Source organism: Pinus tabuliformis, chromosome 4_2 (genome assembly GCF_031772625.1).
Source record: "Pinus tabuliformis cultivar Carrire ecotype Pingquan chromosome 4_2, CPIR1, whole genome shotgun sequence".
Taxonomy (NCBI): domain Eukaryota; kingdom Viridiplantae; phylum Streptophyta; class Pinopsida; order Pinales; family Pinaceae; genus Pinus; species Pinus tabuliformis.
In genome coordinates this window covers 531,816,502-531,841,191 of record NC_142304.1, presented here as the reverse complement: position 1 = coordinate 531,841,191, position 24,690 = coordinate 531,816,502, and the positions used below count along the sequence as shown (strand labels likewise).

The 24,690-nt window shown below is 39.0% G+C and overlaps 3 protein-coding genes across 16 annotated transcripts; 1 reads left to right on the top strand and 2 right to left on the bottom strand.

The window, feature by feature from the left end:
* Nucleotides 1-446: 446 nt before the first annotated feature.
* On the top strand, nucleotides 447-6,827 carry LOC149170374 (putative cytokinin riboside 5'-monophosphate phosphoribohydrolase LOGL10). Of its 14 annotated transcripts, none has more exons than XR_016259897.1 (6): nucleotides 447-1,248; nucleotides 2,735-2,834; nucleotides 5,057-5,156; nucleotides 5,750-5,917; nucleotides 6,097-6,183; nucleotides 6,546-6,827. XR_016259897.1 is itself a non-coding variant. In XM_089428998.1 (4 exons), exons 2-4 carry the CDS (start codon nucleotides 2,781-2,783, stop codon nucleotides 6,596-6,598), a joined length of 207 nt encoding a protein of 68 aa, XP_089285124.1. In that variant the 5' UTR covers nucleotides 447-1,248; nucleotides 2,735-2,780; the 3' UTR covers nucleotides 6,599-6,827. The 14 variants fall into 14 exon arrangements, 2 of the variants coding, with proteins under 2 accessions (XP_089285124.1, XP_089285123.1); XR_016259900.1 differs by having other exon boundaries at nucleotides 6,528-6,827; XR_016259893.1 differs by having other exon boundaries at nucleotides 6,040-6,183.
* A 13,630-nt stretch (nucleotides 6,828-20,457) lies between these two features.
* Nucleotides 20,458-21,267, bottom strand: LOC149170373 (uncharacterized). The gene has a single exon (XM_089425544.1). The coding sequence runs from the start codon at nucleotides 21,265-21,267 to the stop codon at nucleotides 20,458-20,460; it is 810 nt and encodes a 269-aa protein (XP_089281670.1).
* A 2,742-nt stretch (nucleotides 21,268-24,009) lies between these two features.
* LOC149170372 (uncharacterized) lies at nucleotides 24,010-24,459 on the bottom strand. The gene has a single exon (XM_089425543.1). It carries the CDS (start codon nucleotides 24,457-24,459, stop codon nucleotides 24,010-24,012), a length of 450 nt encoding a protein of 149 aa, XP_089281669.1.
* Between the last annotated feature and the right edge of the window lie 231 nt (nucleotides 24,460-24,690).

Genomic DNA, 24,690 nt, shown 5'->3' with positions numbered 1-24,690 from the left:
GATCAAGTGCAAATCCTCAATCATATTAATTAATGTTCAATTACACCTTTTTCTCTTATAAAAATGGTATAACATACTCAATTACTGATTATTAATAAGTACTATAATTTAATTTTACTTAATATATAATTTCATTAAAAATTCATAATAAATTTCTAACTATAATTAAAATCAAGTAAAACAGATTAACAAATTCTCAATCAAATTAATCTCATCATATATTAATTAATAAATATTAATATTTAATATAGTTTATTTTCACTTAATATATAATTTATTAAAAAATATTTTTTAATCAAACAAATGAATCTTTATAATTAAAATTAAGTAAAATAATAAATTAAAATTATTAAACTTGTAACCATAACAACAATACCAAAGATAACTTACACTATCTTTCTGCCATATAACTCCCCTTTTAAAATCTCTTAACGGGATGACTCGATCATAAATGAATATAAATTTATTCATTTACTTTCTTGATATAGCTTCCCTTTTTCTCTGCACTATCCATGGTAGCGCTTGCTCTGCACTATCCATTGTCTGGAACACTTCTGCTACCAAACCGAGGGTGAAAAGCTGGGGAAGAAGACGATGGCTGATGCGATGGGACGAAGGCTTATAGGCGACCATGACTTTATTTGCGATGCACTGTTCTCATATTAGTTAGTTTTGAGCCCCATTGGAAATGTTGTTCTACTCTACTGCTGTGGGAATCCCCTTCTTGATTCCTCCAATGATTTGATTTCTCCTCATTTTCCTCCCAAAACCTTGTTCTGATTAGATCTTTTGGGAAAGAGCGCTCTCCTTGCAGGAATTCCCCGAGGAAAACTGGAAGGTAGAGGGCTTTTGCTTCCATTGTTTTTTCTGGGAAAAGAGAACAGCTAACAGAAGGCATGCACAATGTACAATTAGCAGGTCCTACTCAAGACTAACAGAAGGCATTCGTCAGAAGGGGAGAGGGAGAAATTTTTCAAATTCTAGATTTGGGCTAATCCGAAACAGTCTTCAGAATTGTTTAATGCTTCTATCTTATCTTGGCAGGCAGAGGGCTTTTGCTTCCATGTTTTTTTTCTGGGAAAAGCGAACAGCTAAATAAATTTGCAGTTGTCGATTGCCACTCATGGCCCCAACATTTTCTGGAAAAGAAAAAACAAGTTGGTCTCGCTCCAGCTGCAATAGTTCGGGTGCAGAGAGAAGTGGATAACACGCTCAAACCCCTGAATATGAATCGACCTTTAGTGGCGGGTGAGTTTTGAGATCGAAACCTTATTAATGTCCACAGATTATCAAAGTAGGTAACTGGGACGCATGAATTCTATCTTGTCCGTAGGAATTTGCAGGCTTAGCCATTTTTTCTCATTTGGTTGCTGCCAAGATGGTTGATTCAAAGTTTCTCTTTGTGTTTGGATATTGTCTGACCCATGCGGGTAAGGCCCATACACAACTTTCATTTACTATTGCAGACAAAAGAATTTGGGTAATAACCTTTGACACGAAGGAATAAAATCACACTATTTGTGAAGTTAGGTATTGCCCGTGTGATGTACCATTGCTTTTAGCATCACACTGAACCTGTAAACTCTTAATATATCCTAACAAGAAATGTCAAGAAAATATGACAATTACGAGATATTAATAAAAAATGAATTAAGACCTGTGGGAGCTATCAGACAGGGGTTTACATTTTAGGGTAGATGTGAGATTTGTCTAAGACTATATTTGGACACATCCATTTCTTGATATATACAATCAATGATAATAATTGATTTACTGCTTATGTATTTCTGGTTCAAATTTTCTTTCAATGTACCTCAACTGTTTGGTTGTAATTGTATAGCTAGGTTTTTAGTATGTTTGGATTAAGGACCTTTGAAGACAGAATAGGAGCTATTGTCTTCTGTTATAGAATACAATTATTTGTTTGCATGGCATTTACAATCAATGCAGTTCAAACTAAATGAAAATGATAGAGGCCTGAAAGAACTTTCACCCTCAAATTTATCGCAGGATAGTGACTCTTCTCTTTTGTTATAGGATAATGTTATTTATTTACATGGTTTTCACAAGAAATGCCATTCAAGCTAAATGAAAATGATGGAGGCTTAAAGGAACTGTCACTCTGAAATTAAGGGAATCATCATATTTCTCTGTTTAATTAACTTCAAAAATTTCAACCAAGTGATTGTGTTTATCTACACGTAACTTTTCTTTCATGTTAAATGACATTGAACCATTGGTGTCTATATCTGCTGCCCCAAACAGTTTGGGAAATTAGTGGTTACTGGCCTTCTCATATTACTAATCTTTAGTTCATCTTTGAAATGAAAATGGGAGAGTTATCTCAAACTTCTCTAAATCCAGGCCAACCAGAACAGTATCAGGCTAATCAAAAGGTACACAGAACAGAACAGAGGATATAAGAGAGGGAGATAAAATAAAGAACAATGACCTATTCAACCTGATGTTTTGTTGTATAACATCAGTCAAACATGCTAAGAGGAACAATGTATTGCAGTGAAATTACTGGTATAAGGCTTTTAGTTTTCTTTTCCAAGGACTAATTGCTCTGAAATTGGATGATCAGGATTTTGCATATTGGAACTGATTGATGTGCTTTTGATTCTATGGGCATGACTATTTTGGCTTTTTATGTAATTGAAATAGTTTTACTATCGATGTTGCTTAAAGATCCTACAACCTAAACTGTTTAAGATGGTAAATTATATCACAGATATCTTGTCATACAGTCGGTGAAGTAAAGACTGTTGCTGACATGCATGAAAGGAAGGCCGAAATGGCTCGTCAAGATGATGCTTTTATTGCTCTTCCAGGTGATTTGATACTTAGCATTTTTAAGAAACTTTTTGGGGTATGATAAATAGGATGGTTTGCTGTTAATTGCTATTAAGTTTTAATTGCACCTTGAGAAGCCAGGTGCACTCCATAGCCAAAGCGTTGTTCTGCGCTGAAATTGTGATCCAGTTAAAATTTCATGTGGATACGGGAAAGGGCAGACTGAAATCGATAACTAAAGCGCTTGTTCCTAGGGGTTATTAAGAGGCAGGGGATTGAGTTCCAGGAGCAAAATAAAAGGTAAAGGGAGCACTTGTAGTTGACCTGGTTAATTGAGTACTAGAGCCTAGTCGAGCAAATCCGATTCCAGGCGAAAATATAGTGTCTTAATCACGAGCATCCTCACGACTTCCAACTTCGTAGCTGGCTGGCGTCCCTATTTCATTTCTCTATCCCTACGCCGCAGATTGAGACCGAGTTGGAGTTGAAACAGACCCAGTTGAATAAGCTCGTTAATAACCAACATAAGTTACTATCTAACCACCACCATCAAATGAAGAACAAAAGCACGAGTTTAAGCCGCGGCAATGACTGTTTTTATAGCCATAGTCTTTGGTTCGAAATATCTGGTTCTTGGCAGGCAGAGGGCTTTTCCTTCCATGTTTTTTCCTGGGAAAAGCGAACAACTAAATAAATTTACAGTTCGATTTCCACTCTAAATAAATTTACAGTTGTCGATTGCCACTCATGGCCCCAGCATTTTCTTTTTCTTTCCATGTTTTTTTATGGGAAAAGCCAACAACTAAATAAATTTACAGTTGTCGATTTCCACTCATGGCCCCAACATTTTCTGGAAAAGAAAAAATAAATTTACAGTCGTCAATTGCCACTCATGGCCCCAACATTTTCTGGAAAAGAAAAAATAAATTTACAGTTGTCGATTGCCACTCATGGCCCCAACATTTTCTTTTTCTTTCCATGTTTTTTCTGGGAAAAGCCAACAACTAAATAAATTTACAGTTGTCGATTTCCACTCATGGCCCCAACATTTTCTGGAAAAGAAAAAATAAATTTACAGTCATTTTCTGGAAAAGAAAAAACAAGTTGGTCTCGCTCCAGCTGCAATAGTTCGGGCGCAGAGAGAAGTGGATAACATGCTCAAACCCCTGAATATTAATCGAACTTTAGTGGATTGGATACTTTACCTGGTTATCTCAAGATCTAAACACAATTCCTTAGTAGCAATGAATATCTATTTAGCTGGGGAAGCAGAGATACTGAAAGAGCGTCTCACAAGTTCAGTTAGTTACCAACATGTCAGGACACATCCATTTCTTGATATATACCATCAATGATAATAATTGATTTACTTCTTATGTACTTCTGGTTCAAATTTTCTTTCAATGTACCTCAACTGTTTGGTTGTAATTGTATAGCTAGGTTTTTAGTATGTTTGGATTAAGGAACTTTGAAGACACAATAGGAGCTATTGTCTTCTGTTATAGAATACAATTATTTGTTTGCATGGCATTTACAATCAATGTAGTGTCTCTTCTGTTATAGGATAACGTTATTTGTTTACATGGTTTTCACAAGCAATGCAATTTAAGCTAAATGAAAATGATGGAGGCTTAAAGGAACTGTCACTCTGAAATTAAGGGAAGCATCCTTTTTCTCTGTTTAATTAACTTCAAAAATTTCAACCAAGTGATTGTTCTTATCTACAAGTAACTTTTCTTTCATGTTAAATGACATTGAACCATTGGTGTCTATATCGGCTGCCCCAAACAGTGTGGGAAATTAGTGGTTACTGGCCTTCTCATATTACAAATCTTTAGTCCATCTTTGAAATGAAAATGGGACAGTTATCTCAAACTTCTTTAAATCCAGGCCAACCAGAACAGTGTCAGGCTAATCAGAAGGTACACAGAACAGAACAGAGTATATAAGAGAGGGAGATAAAATAAAGAACAATGACCTATTCAACCTGATGTTTTGTTGTATAACACCAGTCAAACATGCTAAGAGGAACAATGTATTGCAGTGAAATTACTGGCATAAGGCTTCTAGTTTTCTTTTCCAAGCACTGATTGCTCTGAAATTGGATGATTAGGATTTTGCATATTGCAACTGATTGATGTGCTTTTGATGCTATGGACATGACTATTCTGGCTTTTTATGTAATTGAAATAGTTTTTCTATCGATGTTGCTTAAAGATCCTACAACCTAAACTGTTTGAGATGGTAAATTATATCACAGATATCTGGTCATACAGTCCGTGAAGTAAAGACTGTTGCTGACATGCATGAAAGGAAGACCGAAATGGCTCGTCAAGATGATGCTTTTATTGCTCTTCTAGGTGATTTGATACTTCGCATTTTTAAGAAACTTTTTGGGGTATGATAAATAGGATGGTTTGCTGTTAATTGCTTAATTTTTAATTGCTCCTTGAGAAGCTAGGTGCACTCCATAGCCACTGAAATGTGCCTTGACGGTAGGTAATTCTAATAAACTAAAATGAAAATAAAATGTGAAGGTCCAATTATCAATGTTAAGAAAGGAGCTCAGGCCATTTGTAATTATGTAAAAAAAATAAAATAAAATTGACATAGACCCATCATACTTGGTAACTAGAAATTTGAATATCTTTTTGTTTGTTTGTTAAGTATATATCTCTTTGTTTAATAGATCAAAGGTTACAATGAATCTATGCTAATTCTAATAAACTAAAATGAAAATAAAATGTGAAGGTCCAATTATCAATGTTAAGAAAGGAGCTCAAGCCATTTGTAATTATGTAAATAAAATTAAAATTAAATTGACATAGATCCATCATACCTGGTAACTAGAAATTTGAATATCTTTTTGTTTGTTTGTTAAGTATATCTCTCTATGTTTAATAGATCAAAGGTTATGATGAATCTATGCTAATGGTGAATATGCATTTATTAGGGCCTGGTGAGACACAATATGCAGATAATTTATAATAAAACTTCCAAATCCTTTGATATTCCATTCCCTGATTTCTTCAAGATTTGGCTGATTGAAGGTGGTTATGGGACAATGTAAGAGCTGCTAGAGATGATCACATGGTCACAGCTAGGCATTCATGATAAGCCGGTACATATCCACTGTTTAATGTTGAATTGTTTTAGAGTTCATTCAGTGCCCTTACCATTGATCTTCAAGAGTATTGCCAATTATTAAGAGTGTTGATCAGTCATAACTTACTGAAAGTGCAGGTGGGTTTACTTAATATTGATGGTTATTACAATATCTTGCTTGCCTTATTTGATAAGGGCGTTGAAGAGGGATTTATAAAGCCTTCTGCGCGGCATATTGTTGTGTCTGCTCCAACAGGAAAATAACTTATAGCCAGGATGGAGGTAGGGAGAATGTTATGGAAGTGATTCTGGCTTGATGTTTGCAGTGTCTAGAAAAGAACATGGCCAGGGATTGGTATCCAAAATAAAATGTTATCATTAATGGATTAGAACTTTTGACTGCTTGCAGTGTCTAGAAAAGAACATGGTCAGGGATTGGTATCCAAAATAAAATGTTATCATTAATGGATTAGAACTTTTGACTGCTTGCAGTGTCTAGAAAAGAACATGGTCAGGGATTGGTATCCAAAATAAAATGTTATCATTAATGGATGAGAACTTTTGACTGCTCATCGTTTAGTTATATATTCATATATTCTGGTGACAGGGATTAAAAACATTTGTAGTTTGGATATTTTGTGCAGGAATATGTACCTATACACTACAGGGTTGCTCCTCGAAGAAACTGGGAAATTGAATGAGTAGGATACCCTGCAGCCTCTGATTTGCAGTCATAATAAATTTGACCTGGCTTGGTCCCCAATTGTGGGCAGTTGTTTGTTTTGAATGATGATTCATTGTTGCAATATTTGTAAATTATGTGGAATGAACTATTCCATGGAATCTAATTTTTTGTTCTACAAATGCCCGTCAAATTATTGCAGGCATTAACATGATTGCAATATATGACATTGATATTTATTTGATCTTTTAATGTGTCCTAAATGTGTTTTGGGTGTTTTTGTTTTCTCTATACCCAAGAGCACAGAATGCCGGAAAAGTTGGGCAGAAGCTCCTAAAAATAATGGAAAAGAAAACTTTAATTTCTTACTATGAGTATGTGGTGAGAGTATGTACATCTTTATAGATTTTGATAGTCAAATCGCTGCATGGAAGTGGGTCCTTTATCCTACAAACAAGAGGTCCTAAAAAGATTGTGTATTCAATCCCTCTGTGAACCGTGCTTTTGTGGAGTGTTGGCAATTTGCAGCCACATTTTGCATGAGATTTACTTAAATGAAGTGTTGGCAATTTGCAGCCACATTTTGCATGAGATAGGAAAAAGACAGGAGCCAGTGTTATAGTTCTTTCCATGGTTAATATGTTTGCATAAACTAGAGAGATCGAACGTTCTGCCATGTGAACCGTATAGCATTTAAAGGTCTGATGTAACAAATGCGATAGTTTATGTTTCTTGGCTAATAAAGCAACAATATATGAATGGTCATGGATGTGTCCATGGTATTGTAGTTTCATTTCATTCATACAATGCTGGTTAAACAACCATATTACACGGAGATGAATTATGATGATCGAATTTGTCAATGGCTAGTATATCTGTTTAAGTGAACACAGATTCTAGAAGATGACCTAGAAGCATCAAGCGCTGAATCACTTTTTGAGGGAGAGAGTGCGAGGTGTAAAAGATCTAGAAAGGAAAACAAGTCATGATTATGGAGATGCAAGTAGTGTGGCATGTGCAAATGGGGAGGAGGATGATTTAGATGATGTGCTTCAACAACTATTGTCAACGCAGCAAGAAGGCAACTCAGGCAAATGCCAATGCAGAAGAAAAAGATGTTGATGAAGAGGAAAGGATTAGGCGTGTCGGAAAGGCCAACTTAGACAAATGGCTCCAAAATTCGCTGCAGAACAAAGAGGCACGAGAACAACATTGTTACAACATCATTGTTGCATTATATGGTGGGATTCTTCTCCAATTTATACTTTACGGCATTTTTTTTTGCAACATTTGATGCAATTGCTACTCATTTTAATTCTTTGAAGAATTAAGGTGAAAGTGGATGGTTATGGAGACCGGCAGTGAAAGGTTAGGATCGTCCGTCGGCCCTAAAAATACAAGCCATACGGTTATGCCCGCAAACGACTATTTGTAAGTCTAAACAAACATTTTTTCTTCACAACGACTATTTGTAAGTCTGAACGAACATTTTTTCTTCACCAAATTGACCTGTGGGCTCAAAGCAGTGAATTTCTGGGATAAAAATGGAAGAATCAGGAAATGGAAACAATATTGAAACGTACCGTTATATGACAGATCTTGCTAAAGAGATATTGGACCGAACGCTGGCCAAGGTATCTTCTTCTTGGGAGACTTCAGCAGTTGCGACAAGTGAATTTGACTTCATTTCAGAGGCAGGCAGGGAGGGAGTTCAACAACACTTGATCTCGAGTGTAGTGTTTAGATATTGTAGTCGAGGAGATGTGTGGGAATTGCTGAGTATTCGGGACAATGTCCATATATCCATTGCTCTCTCAGCCTCAGTGACTCTGGACAGTATGCCTACGGTTATGATTTCGGGGGAGCTCATCGGCACAAGTGATGGTGCGGGTGAGGGAATGCTATGCACAATCTGTCATGATTTTTTTATTGTTAAAGAGCGTGTAAAACGTTTACCTTGCAGTCACATTTATCATGAAGAATGCATTCTTGATTGGTTTCTGCGTAGCATTTCATGTCCGTTATGCAGACATGAGTTTCAGTAGGTTTGCATTTGAGGGCAAAATATCTCCGAAACGCATGAGCATTTTCCACGGGTTGATTACCAATTGAAAATGCAATTAGAAGGTCTTAGCGATAATATATTTTTGCCAACGAACAGTGAGCCAACAACTTTTTATTTTTTAAATTTATTTTAATCAAAAGAAGAATTTGGAATAATAAATTGGTATTTTAAACAATTTTATTGAAACATAATTCTATAATTTTAAGTAAGTTGATAGGCTTTTATAATTATTTTTTTGATGGGATACTTTAAATTTAAAGATGTCACTATATTCTTGTAATAGCCATTATATCAATGAATGAAATTGTCCGTTTACATTCTGAAAAGTTTACATGCTAAAAGGGGAGGAATATATGGCAACTTGGAAGAAGACTATATCAATGAATGAAATTGTCAGGAAGCATTTTCATGGTAAAACAGGGCAAGGTTATTAAATATTTATTGCAAGTATTATTCATCACCATGTCATTGTCAAATTGTGACTAAAAGTTAAAACATTTTAGATTCTCTAACTGTTTTGTCTATTTCATTAATTAAGTAAGTGGTGTCTAATCACTTTGGCTTCCAAGGTATGTCCACTTAGCAAAACATTTGATTAAAATGAATTAAAAGTTTGTTGTTAAAATTTATTGTACCTATTATTCATCACCATGTCATTGTCAAATTGTGACTAAAAGTTAAAACTTTTCACATTCTCTAACTGTTTTTTCCATTTCATTAAGTAAGTGGTGTCTAATCACTTTTGCTTCAAGGGTATGCTCACTTGGCAAAACATTTGAGTAAAATGAATTAAAAGCCCACTTGGCAAAACATTTGAGTAAAATGAATTAAAAGTTTGTTGTTGCTGGTAGGCACGTTTGTTAATTAATGAGAACAAAAAAAAAAAAATAAAAAAAAAATTAAACAATATGGATTGTAACTTGGATTGTAAGACCTCCACTCCATCTAATGGATTGTAACATGGACTGAAGCCACTACATATTGTTAAATTAATTAGCTATAACTAAATATGTATTGTAACTTACTGTAACACTGACCACTCCATTTATAGGATTGTAACTTGCATTGTAATCAACACCACTCCATATATAGTTAAATTAATTGGAATAGTCTGACAAGGCGGAGGAATTGCCTGGTTTCCGTCACTGCCTAGAAAAACGTCCAGCTCTGGCCATCGGAAATTCCTCCGCCCTCCCCCACCTTTCGCGAGCTCCGCCACCCTCCTTTCCCGGCAGCTCCATTCCAACTTGTTAGACGGTGGATAAGACAGTGCACGATACTCATTCAATGCAACTTGGGTGCCCAAAATTTCAAAATTCAAATGTTATTTCCGCGCCCAAGGTGCCCACGAAATTTCAATTGAAAAATTCATCGAGCAGAGATGGATTTGTATGAATCGTTCATATCTCTCGGCCGAATCATGGGAGGGGTGAGCTCGCTCTTGTCTTCGATCCCTACTTCGGCTCTCGAACTTGGGGTGGTCGTGATGTCTGTGCTGGCAGTGGGAATAGTTTGGCACATTCACAGCCAGAGGAGCTCCTGCGCTTACCTAGTGGCGTTCAGCTGCTACAAGCCCCCGGAAGACCGAAAAATGAACACAGAGCTCTCTGAATACATCATTTGCAAGAGCGATCCGATGCCAGAGTCGCTGAAATTCGTGGTAAACATTCACATAAAATCGAGCCTCAGGCAGGAGTCCTACGCGCCCAATTCCTTCTTCCAGGGTGACATTGTGTTGTCAATGGCCGAAGGGTGGCTAGAGATGCAGGAGGCCTTTGTTTCTACACTCGACAGATTGTTCATAGACAACGACCTCTTGATTTATGGTAACTCATTAGCAAGGAATAACCGTTCCACCGAAAGATTTCGATATATCAGAATGGAGCCTGATGGGAACCTAAAGCTGTATTTGCAAACGCCGTCTAGATTGAAAGTAGAGAGCGATTTCTTCATGGATTTCTTTAATGATATCTGCCGCCTTCCCAACTATTGCGGCCCTTACGGTTTTTGTATAAATCCTAGACCACGGTGCACTTGCCCGGCCCCAGAGTTGTCTTATTTCTCGCAGCCGGATCAGGCGTCCGCATAGGGGGCGTTCCTTAAGAAGCCTTTCCTTAAGTGTTCTTTTTTGCATCACAATACTGTCAGTGTATGTATCGTTTGTGCAATATCACTCAAAACTTCCTTAACCGTGTTTTGGAAGAATTCCCTTGCCAACAATTATGTCCTTCTTTCAAACAATACAAGCAAGGTCTTTAAGACCATCCCCATCCTTTAATTCATGATCCTTCCAGACTCTTTATGGTTGAGACAACTTCGGGTGATTAGAATGATTAACTAATAAGCCTTTTCATTGCCTTAATATGCCAAATTTCTCATCCTTTTACTTGGACAACCTTGTTTTGTTTTGGAAAGTATCAATGTTTTCTCGAAATTACTTATAATATTATCCTCAACAGACTTAACTTCATTTGGCACCATTTTCTAATATTGCGCTCTTGAATTTCTCCTCGATATGTTGCGAAAGCTTTCTAAACTCCAAATTCACAACATCCAATCCCTTATCAACTTGTTAACTCACAATGTGCCTTTTCCTCTTCCTATCATGCTAGAAGTGCTAACATATCTATCATATGTTTAAGGACAAAATTCTTAGCATTTATTTGAGTTCCAAGCCCGTTCATTAGCTTATTTAACACAAGTGACTCCCGAATGATTTCAAAGGTATTTTTATATCCAAATGATTGAGGACAGTGGTATGTTTAAACAATGAGTAAAAGGAGTGATGAATTCTTGCATAGATAACTAAGCCTCCAAGGACTGCTCTTCAGTGTAGATGGTGGAGAAACGGGCAAAGAGTGTTGGCATTATGCTTCTAGTGTTGTCCTTGATGGCAACTCACTCAGAGGTTGGTTCAGGTGCTCAGAGGTTGGTACAGGTGATGGCAACTTAATCAGAGGACAGATCTCAGTACAGCAGGACAAGAAAGTTAATACATGCAGGTTCATTAAGCCCAAGTCGCGTGTACACGCAGGTTGGCTTCAGCAAAAGTGCGTGTATGTGGAAAAGTACCTTTGGTCCATGGCGGTTAGTCCTTGGAAGTTGTGCCTATGGTTTCGGACCATTGTGTCTCGACGGGCGTGTCGATCCCTAGTTTTGAAGTTGATGGTATTGGGTTACTATGGTTTTGGCTCTTGGTATTGAATAAGGCCTAAGGCTATATAAGGAGAAGATCATTAGGCAAGTTGAGCAAGTAGTGAGTATGAGTGATGAAGATCTGAGGAAGTGTGAGATCCAAGTGCTGGTTATGGGTTGGTGATCTGAACCAAGGTTTCACTCATGTGGAGGATGATGAATGATGGAACGAGATCTCAAGGGTTGGAATGATTATCTTCATATGGTTTGACTCTGGATAGACTAGATCTACTGACGCATGTTTATTATTATGATCTGGGTATGTTTTGATGTCTGATATAGCTACATAGTTTTAAGGTTGAATTCACAGATCTGTACGCGGGTTGGTTTTGGTAAAAGAGCGTATACACGCAGGTTGGGTTCATCCAAGTAGCGTATACAATGTGAAGTATGATATTTGAATATGGAGCTGGATCTGGTTATTGCTATGTTATCTGGTTGTTGTTGACAGGGTTACAGTGATTCAGAATTGGGTGTTTCAGTGATTGATGATGCAGGTTGTACTACAATGATAATTGTCTTATGGATCCAGTATGAAAATGTATGAAACGTGGTCCCGGGTAGGTCGTAGGCCGACACCTACGTACTGGTAAACATATCAGCCAGTACAAGAGCCAGGGGGTTGTAGCTCCCTTCCACTAGCAGCTGGAAAACGAGTAAAGAAGCATTCTGTAGGTAGGCACCTACGTACTAGTAAATGGATCGGCTAGTACAAAAGCTAAGAGGGTTGTAGCCTGCGTGCTGGTAAAGGACTGCACCAGTACATTGTAAAAGAAGTTTCTTATTAAAGAAGAAAGAGACAAATTGCAGCAGGTGGTTTTCACCCACATTGGGTTTCCACCTTATATCATGGTGTTCATGTGTGTGGCTTTTGTGTGATGATCTGTTCTGTTATACTGCACCTGTTTACTGTTAATATGCTTAATAATATTCTGATGCATTTACTGAAGATAAGATTAACTGAATCATAAGATCTCTGCATATACGCTAGTTGCTTTAGACACAGTCGCGTGTACACGCGGGTTCACTTAACTGAAGTCGCGTATATGTTTCTGAGCATGAAATTGAAAAGGTTTTATTGATCTGATAATACTGATTCACCCCCCCTCTCAGTATTATTTCCAAGAAAGAGGTGTGATGAAATATCCTTCTAAAGAGATCTGGCAAAGCCACATTCTCTGAGCATAGGCTTCTAATCTTCTTTTCTTCCATACTAAACATGAGATTTGTGCATAAGACCTAATTTAGGTAACTTGTATTTTCTTTGTTCTTGCATTAGTGAATGGATTCTAATAACCCCAAGGTATCCCAATAGGCTCATTCCTGCAATTGATTATGCCCTATGCATGGGCTTGAGAAATAGTGTATACATTCTATGTAACCTGGATCTGCAGTGAAACCATTCATTTCAATTCCTTTTGTACTTCTTTAGAGGACCACACCTTGGAACATATAAACTGGATTATGAAGCTCCTTGTTCATAGCGTTAAAGTCTCTATGGATCACATTTGTAATAATCAACACCTTGTCTGCAGATTCATTGGCAATTGTGATCATGTTGCAATACCAGGTGTTGTTTTTGCCTTCAGGATATGCAAGAATGAGTTTGTAGTGGTCCATTATAGTTACGTAAGCTCCAGACCATTCACATCAACGTTGGATCATAGTCTTTGGGCTATTGGTTCAATCCTTATCACAAACCTTAGATTCCATTTTCAATATAATGAAGAGGAATACAAAACGATTGAGTTCGCCATTTGCTAATGGTCAAAGATCACACGTTGCAAGTCGCAGGTCTCACATTTAGTACAAATCGTAGATCGCAGCCCGACCTTAGTCGCACTTTCAGATTTTGTCTCTAGTCATACTGAGACAATGCGTGATGTGTTCATCACATGTTATGGGGTTACTAAGGTCGCATGTCCAATTTGTGTAATGTTTTTATCGCATGAGTAGAACTAAGGGAGGTCACGATTTTATTACAAGCCTAGGTTACATTTTTCTAGCTACAAGGGAGGTCTTGAATCCATGCAATGAATCTATCGCATGCGATAGGCTCGTAAGGGGTCGTAAGTCGCAATTTTTTATCACAGGGAGGAGTCGTTGTCAACTCAAAATGTGATTTGTGACTCCATGTAGAGATTGCCTAGAAGAGGTCGTGAATCGCATTTGTAAATCAGTGTGAGGAATGACTGTAGTTTTAGGCTATGACCTTGGGGTATATAAAAGCAACCTCGTGTCCAAGTCATCGGAAATTCTAGTGAAGGCATAAATCACCTTCACTAAACCATCTTCTTCATAATGAATTTATGGCCATCCCTTTTACGATAATCTATACATAAAGACATTTACTTGAGCTATGTTAAAGATAATTTCTTCTTTCATCCAATCTAGAGCTACCTTATTCATGTCCCTAAAGCGATAACTTGATAGATGAGATCTCCATATTTAGTTAGTTTATTTTCATGGTGTGCATATTTCAAAAGGAATGAATAGTGACTTGACTGAAGAAATAACAGTTGTGGTGATTTTTCTTCATCAAACTTTTTTATAGTGAACCTAACCATGCACTACACGGGCATTTGAATCAAACTATTTAACCTTCCTACAACCATTTTAGTTGCTACTTGAGTATGCTTATCCTTTCGCAAATATTGGCCAACAAAACTCATCATTTTATCCAATCCAACCTAAACATGGTCAGCAGTAGATTGACTCGTTTTACTACCAACATATTATCTCTCTTGACTCACAACATTAACTCTAATTAAGGCCACAAGTGTGATGAATATGTCGAACCTCTTATGTTTTCTCAATAGAATGATATTTTTTTACATTCACGTGCCCCAATAGTAATGACTGAAGCCTATCAAACTCTTCTACGACTATCAAATTCTCTGCATGTCCTGCAAGTGATTCATGTTGACAATGTTATGAAACCAGCTCAAGAAAAGATAGAAAAGATAGATCAACGCCTTAGAATTCAGCCTCTTTGAGGGGGCAACCTCCTTTACATTACATAAATGAACAATTCTTGGATGATTCAAATAACAAAACCTCCTTTCTATATATAGGAGTCTAAGGAGTCATAATATAACCCAGCCGAGCTAACAATAATAATATAAAGCCACAAAAATAACAATAGAGGGATTCTATGGATCCCTCTATGGGGCACAGTAATAATAATATGGGGATAATAGGGGTACAACAATATTAACAAGGGATGCAACTACAATAGTAATGGGATAATTACTAGTATTATAGGGACCCAACAGACTTTCTATGTTTTCTTGCTCCAGAAACTTTGATCAATAGTATTTGATCAATAGTATACATAAACTCATTGTAATATTTTTTGGATCACGATGTAACTTCAAGAGATTATTCTCGCATCTAAGGAACTTCAACTACTTTTGTTGAGCTTCTACATATGCGGTGAGGCTCCTATTTGGTTCTTTAATACATTCCTTGACTTTGCCAAACATTCTTTCCTTCAATCATTTGAACTTTTGATGCAACTTTGAGTACAATTCCTTTGTCCCAATTAATATCTCCTTCAAATCGATATCCATTACTTTAATACATAGGTACGAAATAAAATGTACTTGGATTGAATCAAATGTGAAGACCAGGGTATGGGAACTTATAGGATCTTGCTGGAATGGATTTTTCATGAATTTATGTTTATTTATAGCCACAAATTTCATGTCATCAAGTACATTACCAACATCTGGAATACCAATCTTCAAGAATTTGATCGATATAATTCACAATGCAAACATAGATCATGGTCCAAATCACTAAATCTACATGGCAGGAAACTTCAATGGTTACTCTGTACGTTGTATCCACTCCTCTAACAAATGCCTTTACCTATGATTTTGTAGATCCATATGTCCATCATTTTATCTTATCATTTTATCTTCCCAACATTGTCTGCCCTTCAATTTATGTAACCCTGCGACTCTTGACAACTTTACTTATAGCAATGACATCTTGTTCCTGGACTTCTCACATACTCATCTAACTTTCTGTTTTCTTCACAAGTTGCCTAGTTGGAATAATGTCAAAACAAACTTGCTAGATATGCTTAAACTTCTGTCTAGATTCAGGACCACTGCCAAGTCGAAGAGGGTCCAAACACTTAAGGAAAGGCTTATTTCTCGCAGCCGGATCGGGCGTCAGCATAGGGGGCGTTCTGTTATGACCCTGACAATGTTCTTGGGCCGCTTCCAGAAACGAGATTCGTGACCTGGGGTGATTCATCCATGACCTTGATGTACCCTAACTGTGTTTGATCTGATACCGTTTTCATAGACAAAAGCTCTTCGTAATGAAAGCAGGAGCCGTAGGATTGCCAGTAGAACGCAGCTACGCAAGAGCAGTTGGACAAACAGAGCCTCTTGCATTCATCAAGGCTTACTTGAAGCAGATCTAAATACCTGCTAGGAAAATAATCGATTCCTCGCACCTCCACTAATGTATGACTGGAATTGCATCTTAGTTCCTGCTTAGGCTTGCAGCCGGCGGACGCCCGATCCGGCTGCGAGAAATAAGACGACTCCGGGGCCGGGCAGGTGCACCGTGCTCCAGGATTTACACAAATACCGTAAGGGCCGCAGTAGTTGGGAAGGCGGCAGATATCATTAAAGAAATCCACGAAGAAATCGCTCTCCACTTTCAATCTGGACTGCGTTTGCAAATACAGCTTTAGGTTCCCGTCGGGCTCCATTCTGATATATCGAAATCCTTCGGTGGAACCATCGGAGAGTCTAAGAGAGAACCCATACGGATTGCCTCCCATTTCTCTAATGCACTCTCGTGTAGTATTTCCATCTTGCCGGTACTCGAGCAACAGTCCGTCGTCGGAGAAGGCGATAAATTTCTATATGGAACGGCTATGCCTTGCCAATGAGTTACGATAAATCAGGAGGCTGCTGTCTATGAACAATCTGTCGAGTGTAGAAACAAAGGCCTCCTGCATCTCTAGCCACCCTTTGGCCATTGACGACACAATGTCGCCTTGGAAGAAGGAATTGGGCGCGTAGGACTCTTGCCCGAGGCTCGATTTTATGTGAACGTTTACCACGAATTTTAGTGACTCTGGCATCAGATCACTCTTGCAAATGACGTATTCGGAGAGCTCTGTGTTCAATTTTTGGTCTTCTGGGGGCTTGTAGCAGCTGAACGCCACCAGGTAAGCGCAGGAGCTCCTCTGGTTGTGAATGTGCCAAACTATTCCCACTGCCAGCACAGACATCACAGCCGCCCCAAGTTACAAGAGCGAGCTCATCCTTCCCATGATTTGGCTGTCAGCACAGACATCACAGCCGCCCTAAGTTCGATAGACAAAGTAGGGATCGAAGACAAGAGCGAGCTCACCCTTCCCATGATTTGGCCGAGAGATATGAACAATTCATACAAATCCATCTCCGCTCGATGAATTTTCAATTGCAATTTTGTGGGCACCTTGGGCGCGGAAATAACATTTGAATTTTGAAATTTTGAGTACCCAAAGGTTGCATTGAATGAGTATCGTGCACTGTTTTATCCATTGTTTGACAGGTTGGAATGGAGTGGCGGGAAAGGAGGATGATGGAGCTTGCGAAAGGCGGCCGAGGGCGGAAGAATTGCCGATGGTTGGAGCCGAACGTTTTTCTAGACAACGAAGGAAACCAAGAAATTCCTCCGCTTTGTTAGACTACTTCAAATTAATTAGCTATAAGGAAGTTGTAGTGGAACTGCATTTGTTATTAAAGCTATTATGTTTTATTAGATGAATTATGTTTTATTATTTGAATTGTATCCTTATTAAGAATATTTATTTTTATGTTTCATTAGTTGGATTGTAACCTATGGCTAGTCCATCTAGGATTATAACAGTCACCACTCAATCTACCATTGTAACAACCACCAGTGTACATTTCTCCTTGGATTCATGTATTTCTCTAGGATTGTAACAGTCACCACTCCATCTACCATTGTAACAACCACCAGTGTACATTTCTCCTTGGATTCATGCATTTCTCTTTGGGTGCCTTGTTGGAATTATTGAAGCCAAGCCATATGCAATTAGGTTATGTCAAATTCCTTGAACAATTTGTTGGAACTATTAGTGAAACGATTTCAAGGGGTTTATGTAGCCTTCTATATGCTAAAAAAAAGTGCACAATCCCTTATTCTACAATTTTTTTCGAACCCTATTCTACTGGTCAGCGTTCTTCACTACACTCACTTCTAGCATTCTTCACTACACTCACTTCTACCTGTAGTTGATAAGTTGATATGGTTCCAACATATAGATTGACTATGTCAATTTACACCTTAGTCGAATTTATTTTGTTTCTTGATTTCAGATCCAAATGGATATACTTGTATTTTGTTTCCGTGCCTCAGAGCATAACAATATCTAAACTCATAATATTTGTTTGGGTGATCTGCCTTTATGAATTGTAACGAAGAATTTGTAATACTCTATATATATCTTGAAACTTGAATGTGAAGTGTTTTAAGAGAGAAATATTTCTCTTTGTTATTTTTCCCTAAAAACAACCCCATGAGAATTTTTACAAACTTCAAGGATTAGGATAAAGATGCTTCATGTAGAGAAACGATCCCACGAGAATTTTGACAAAATTGACGGATTCCTTTAACCCAGATTGGTAATGAATCAAAGAGTCACAATGGTTCCCTTAATACAATATCTCAATTTCTGGGATAAAGATGCTTGAATTTTAAAGGGATTCCATGGAAATTTTTAGGAAATATGCTTGAATTTTTAAGGAATTCCATTGAAATTTTTACGAACTTGAACCATTAAGATAAATATTTTTGATGCAAGAAACTCACTGGATTATTAATTAGGGAATGAGAGTCTTTGTAAAGAATGAGAGCCAGAATGGTTCTTTTAACATAGATAGTAAATAACTTAATTTTTGTTTTGTAATTTCAAATTTTAAAATGGAAAATATTTTAAAGTAATTGAAGTTGCAAAAAGAAAATCAAATACATTGAATATTTAAAAAAATCACAATATTGCTTTAAATTGAAATTTTATTATTTGTTTCCCATTAAAATTTATTATTATTATTATTATTTTTATTTTATTTTTTATTATTTTTATTTATTTATTTTTTAATTTATTTATTTTCGTGGAAAAAGTCGTAATTTTCATTATAGGAGAAAATTACATTTTGTATATGCAGAGCATTACTTAAGTGAGGCATTGCCTGTTCAAAAAGATGAAAATACTTTTGTGCATTCCTCCACGCAGGGAGCGAGCTATGTGAGAATAACAAAAAATAGAGAGCTGCTGGCCTCTTCGCAGAGAGGGTATGGTGCTATAAAAGTTCTGATAAATATTTACAATATAAGCAAAAAGATAATGTCAAAGTTTCCTGTCCCTTGCAATGCTGCTTCAAAAAGATTCAGGGTCTATGAAGGGTCTGTGATAGTGCTGATAGACGACACCATCCTTTTCCTCGCATATCAACCAAGTATCGTCATCCCTGAGCGCTGCTTCCTTGGATAAGTGGTCGACAACTGTGTTCCGCTCCCTATAAATATGATGACAAGTGAAAGAGTCAAAAGACATAATAAGTCTATGAATCTCATCCAGAATATGCTTCAATGTATATGCATTGCAGATGTGTTTTTTGTTGATCCAGTTAACAACCAGTTTTGAGTCACCATATAGTTGCAAGTTTGTGCATTGTTTATATATAGCATATTGGATGAGGTATTTAGCAGTTAAAAGCTCAGCATAGTTATTTGTTCCTTTGCCCAAACCCATTTGTATTTTAAAATAATTTGTTACTGATAAGTGCAATACTGCTCCGCCTCCACAACCCAATTCCTGTGTCGATCCATCAAAGTAAGCCCATGGTATGGAGGAGTTGATGACTTCTGTCTCAATATTTCTGTGTTGTTTTTGAGTGATGTCTTCAGGAATCGAATGATAATCCGCTAAGGTTCTGTTCAGTATGGAAGGCCAATAGGGGGACTTTTGCTGAAAAATAATTTGATTCCTGGCTATCCATAATGCCCAGCAAATGAGCAGAGGTATATTCCTTTCCTTGCCTATGGTGTCTTTCCACCAATTATTCCATGCATCCTTTAAGTTGTTGTTGTGCCATCGACAGTGAATGGAGAGCATTGAGAGAAATCCATTCCATAGCTCTTGTGAGATAGGGTAGTCCAGAAAGAGGTGTTTTGTATCTTCATTGCTGTTTTTGCATAGGTGGCACCAAAAAGGCCCTGAGAAAGATTGTTTCATCAGGTTTGCTCCCGTCGGGACCTTGTTGTTCAGTATAGACCACAGAAGCAACTTTGTTCTTGGGGCTGCTTTTAACTTCCATAAAAGGTTCCACCAAGGCTCAGAGGCTGGCAGCTTGAGGGGATCCATCAGAACTAGATATCCTATCTTGGGGGCATAATATCCATGTTTGGCAAGGGCCCAAATGAGCTCATCATCTCCTTCTGAGATCCTGATATGGGCCTCGGTTAATGCAGATATGTAGTCTCTCTAGTCTTGTTGCCTTTAGAGCAAATCCTGTTTTCTAGGTTTGCTGCGTCAGAGAGGATCGACTGTTGTCAGCTATATGACATATATGTGTTATAATTTATCAACAAGATGTGTTCTCAGCTCTCCGAGAAGTCTGTGTGCATTGCCACAGCCTACCCAGGGGTCTTCTCCTATGCGCACTAGGGAACCAGATCGAATTCTCCAAGTCAATCCATTTCTTATCAGGTCCATAGCTTTTGTCACTGCAAGTGCTTTGGAAAAGGTGTCCAATCTCTTAATCCCCCATCCACCCCATCGTTTAGGCAGTGCCAAAGATTCCCATCTTGTCCAGGCAAAAATTCTCCCTGTCTGTTTCCCCTTCCATAGAAAGCGACAACAAATATTTTGCAACCTATCTAGAATGCCCCTGGGAATCCAGGCTAAGGTCATCCAATATACAGGCGTTGCTTCTAAAACAGCTTTGATCAGAACCAACCTGCCTGCCCTGGACAGGTATTTATGGTACCATATGTTCAAACGCTTTTCTACCTTAGTAATGAGCCAGATCCAATCAGCTATTTTGTAACCAAACGGCTTCAGTCGGTAGCCAAGGTACCTCAGACCTTCCTCTATAGGTTGGGTAATAAAGGGGAATCTCCTTAGGGCAAATTGTAATTCATTTTGGGAGCACCCGGATGCTGTTATAGTGGATTTGGATTCATTCAGCATCATACCCGTGGCCATTTGAAAGGTACCAATAGCTTGGTGAAGAGCAGTGAGATCGTCGATGCCCCCATTGAGGAATATGAGAACATCATCCACAAAGAGAAAATGAGTCAATATAGTTGTGTCAGTGATTTTGATGCCCCTGATTCTCCCCTGTCTGTGTTCTTCTCCTATAATTCTGCTTAGGCCCTCCATGATGAGAAGGAACAGTAGTGGGGATAGGGGGCATCCCTGCCTGAGACCCCGCTCAGCATGAAAAAAGGGGGATGCCGATCCATTAATGAGAACACTGTAAGGAACATTGGTTATACAACTCATGATCCACTTAATGAAAGTAAAAGGAAATCCCAATTGAGTTAATAGGATTCAGAGGTATAGCCAGTTGACTCTATCAAAGGCTTTAGATAGGTCTATCTTCAGAATCATTCCTTTTAGTTTCCTAAGCTGTACGGAATGAAGGAGTTCTTGAGCAATACCAATCGCCTCATGAATCTGCCTGTTATGCAAAAAGGCAAATTGTTCATGGGATATGTGAAGGGATAGAATTGGCTTTATTCGATTGGCTATAATTTTATATATGCAGTTGCATAAGGATATAGGCCTGAAGTCATCAAAGGATGAGGGATTGTCAGTTTTGGGGATGAGAGCAATAAAAGTGGATCTAAGGCCATTTGGTATCCTTCCACTCCTTCTGCTCTCCTTTATGATTCGCAGGAGGTCTGTTCCTAAAACCTCGAAGAAGGCAATGTAAAATTCCATTGTCCATCCATCTGGCCCCAGACTTTTGTCCTTCTTTAGCCACTTCAGAGTGTCTTCTAGCTCTTCTAGTGAAACTTCTCGCAAGAGTTCCTATTCTGCCTCCTGGTCTACATAGCCGGGAAAGAGCTGCGCAATTCGCATTACTTCAGCCAGGGTAGCATTGGGTGGAGCCTTGTAGATATTTTTGAAGTGTGAACATGCCAGTGCAGCTCTCGGAAGGATTGAATTGATCGTCCATGTGTATCTTTGAGCTCCCATATTGTATTAATGGCCTTCCTCCCATTGGCATGTTTATGGTAGAATCTAGTCTTATCATCCCAGCTCTCTTCTCTGTCTCTTAAGATTTGAGTTCTCTTTTGCAAAGATGCAGAGTATTTATCCTTTTGCTCCTGAGATACTATAAATCCTCTCGTGTCCTCCTCAAAAGAGTAGATATCTTCCTCTGCTATTCTGAGAATATGCTCTTCCGCTTCCTTTTTCTTCTTAGCCCACATATTGGAGAGGGACTTCAACTCCTTCATATTATGCGAGAAGTCGTGCATGAGGTTCCCTGTAGAGCCAGGGGGGTTTGCCTTCCAAAAATTGGTCACCAATTTTATGTATTCCACATCTCGTAGCCATGTGGAATTAAATTTGAACAGGGCCTTTGGTTTGTCTATTACATCCTGCAGCTCTAGGTAGATAGGTCGATGATCCGATAGGCCACCAATGCTCACCCATTGTCTAATACGGGATCCCCTATTGACCAAGTATTCTTTTATGAGGAATCTGTCAAGCCGTATAGCCAGGCTTGCTTCCCCTGTTCTATTGTTCCTCCAGGTGGGCTGCAATTTGGCTGAGGGGATATCAATAAAGTTGTGGATCTCCAGGAGGTTTTCAAAGAAAACAGACAACGCATCCACCTGTGCTTGATTGCCCCAAGATTCTGCATACCCCAAGGAGAAATTTAGGTCCCCCCCTAAGATGATGTTATCTTGTTGCAGGAGGGTTGAATTAAACAGATTCCTCCAAAAAATGGCTCTGTCCTGACAGGGACCATATACATTAATGATCCTGAAGTCTGCTTCAAGAGTAGGAGAGTAGATGTCTGCTCCCAAGAACCCCCGTCCTCCCCAAACCCTCAGAGTCTTGATGGTACGATTGCATATGCCCAAGGTTAAACCTCCAGATCTGCCCATGGCATCAAGGGAGTGGAAAGTCCAGCCTGGTAGCCAAGATTCAAGTAAGGGGGTGATAGTGCTCGCAAGGCCAAGGGTTTCTTGAAGGAATATAATGTCTACAAGCTCTGTGGCAAATAGATGCTTTAGGGCTAGTTTTTTATTGGGCTAGCCATCCCGCGACAGTTGAAGGAGAGCAGCTTCATGGAGGGGGGGGGTGATAGGGGTTTGCTCTGCTCTAAGGGCCCAGTCGATGGTTTTCTGTTTTCCAGATGCAATTTCCTCCCCAGCCTGATGCTTGGCTTTGGATAAATGGGAGGGACGCCGCCGAGGTTTGGGAAGAGGGGGGTTAGAGTCTACCTTGAAGCCTATGATGTCGAGGCCCTGAGATCGCATTCTAGAGCGAAGGGGGTAACAAGATTCCAGATGAAGGTGAGTAGGTAATGTGGGAGAGGGAAGGATGAGGGAAGGAGTAAGCAGGTGGGGGAGGCACTATGGGGTAGTTTTGAATGTTAGGGGGTTGATGGAAGAGCCAGGGAGGATGAGAAAGTCAAAGAGAGATATTGAGGGGTGCAACTGAAGAGTCCGAAGTCCAGTCATGCAATGGAAGGGATGGAAATATGGGAGAAACAAAGGTAGTATATGCTGAAGAGAGAGGAGAATTAGATATACCCGTGGAATAAGTGTCCCTTATAGCCGCCCAACCTCTTGTCAGAGGTGGGGAGGGAGGCCGAAGTGGAGCTTTCCCACGCTTCTTCCTTGATTCTTTCTCGTGTGCCTTGTCTGCTTCTGCCGGGACTTGTTGTGACAGATCTTCCACTTCCATAGTTGGTTGAGGTTGGTCCCGAGGGGTACGAGCATCCTGGTCTTTGTCCTCTGATTGGTGACCACTCTTGTTAATCAAGGGGCAGTCCTTATATACGTGTCCGACCTTGTGGCACCTGCGACATCTGTAGGGTATACCTTCATAGTCCAGTGGCTGCTTCCGGGTGAAAGATCTCCATTGTATGGTAATGTATTCCTATAACCCTCCCCTGGTATCCATATGCACCAGAATCCTAGCAAAAGCCATCTTGCCAGTAGATAAATAGGATTTATCAAATTCCATGTATGTGCCAATTGAGTTCCCAATGCGGCGGAAAATGTCTTCGGACCAGAAGTGTAACGGGAGCCCTGATAATCTGACCCAGATCGGGCCAACGCCTAACTGCTCTGTATCTGGGTCAAAAAGCGGTGACCAACGCTTCAAGAGGACTGGGGCATGCTCAAAGTGCCAGTAGGACGATAGGACCCAGTTCGTGTGATCTGGCCTAGAGAATCGTAAGGAAAACCACCCCTTCATGAACGTTTGTACTGAGGGTAGGTCGTCTAAATGATGCCCCCAGACCTCTGAGACCCATGTTTTTAAGCGAGCCACCATATAGTTCCGTCCCGGAATTCTTCCGACTAGAACCCTATCTGCGAAATCCATTGTATCACCGAGCTAGATATCCTCCTCGAGCTTGAGAAAGGTGTCAACAACTTTGGTCCGAAAGCACTTGGTCTTCTTGCAGGGCCTCACTTCAGCAACTGAGTCTCCTCGACGGTTAGAGATGTACTCAGATATAGGGGGGTTCTCGGGGGGAAGGGATGAGTCGACAGGGAGGGCATCTGATAAAGGGGGGATATTAGTGAAACTGCCAGAAGGGGGAAAGGACGAGCA

Excerpts from the sequence above, each read along its gene's own strand:
- LOC149170374 (XM_089428997.1), top strand. The coding sequence starts at position 2,781 with ATGAAAGGAAGGCCGAAATGGCTCGTCAAGATGATGCTTTTATTGCTC. Across the intron at positions 2,835-5,056 it reads TGCTTTTATTGCTCTTCCAG|ATATCTGGTCATACAGTCCG; the intron begins GTGATTTGATAC and ends ATTATATCACAG. Across the intron at positions 5,157-6,527 it reads TGCTTTTATTGCTCTTCTAG|TTTGGATATTTTGTGCAGGA; the intron begins GTGATTTGATAC and ends AAACATTTGTAG.
- LOC149170373 (XM_089425544.1), bottom strand. The coding sequence starts at position 21,267 with ATGGAGGGCCTAAGCAGAATTATAGGAGAAGAACACAGACAGGGGAGA.
- LOC149170372 (XM_089425543.1), bottom strand. The coding sequence starts at position 24,459 with ATGGATTTCGCAGATAGGGTTCTAGTCGGAAGAATTCCGGGACGGAAC.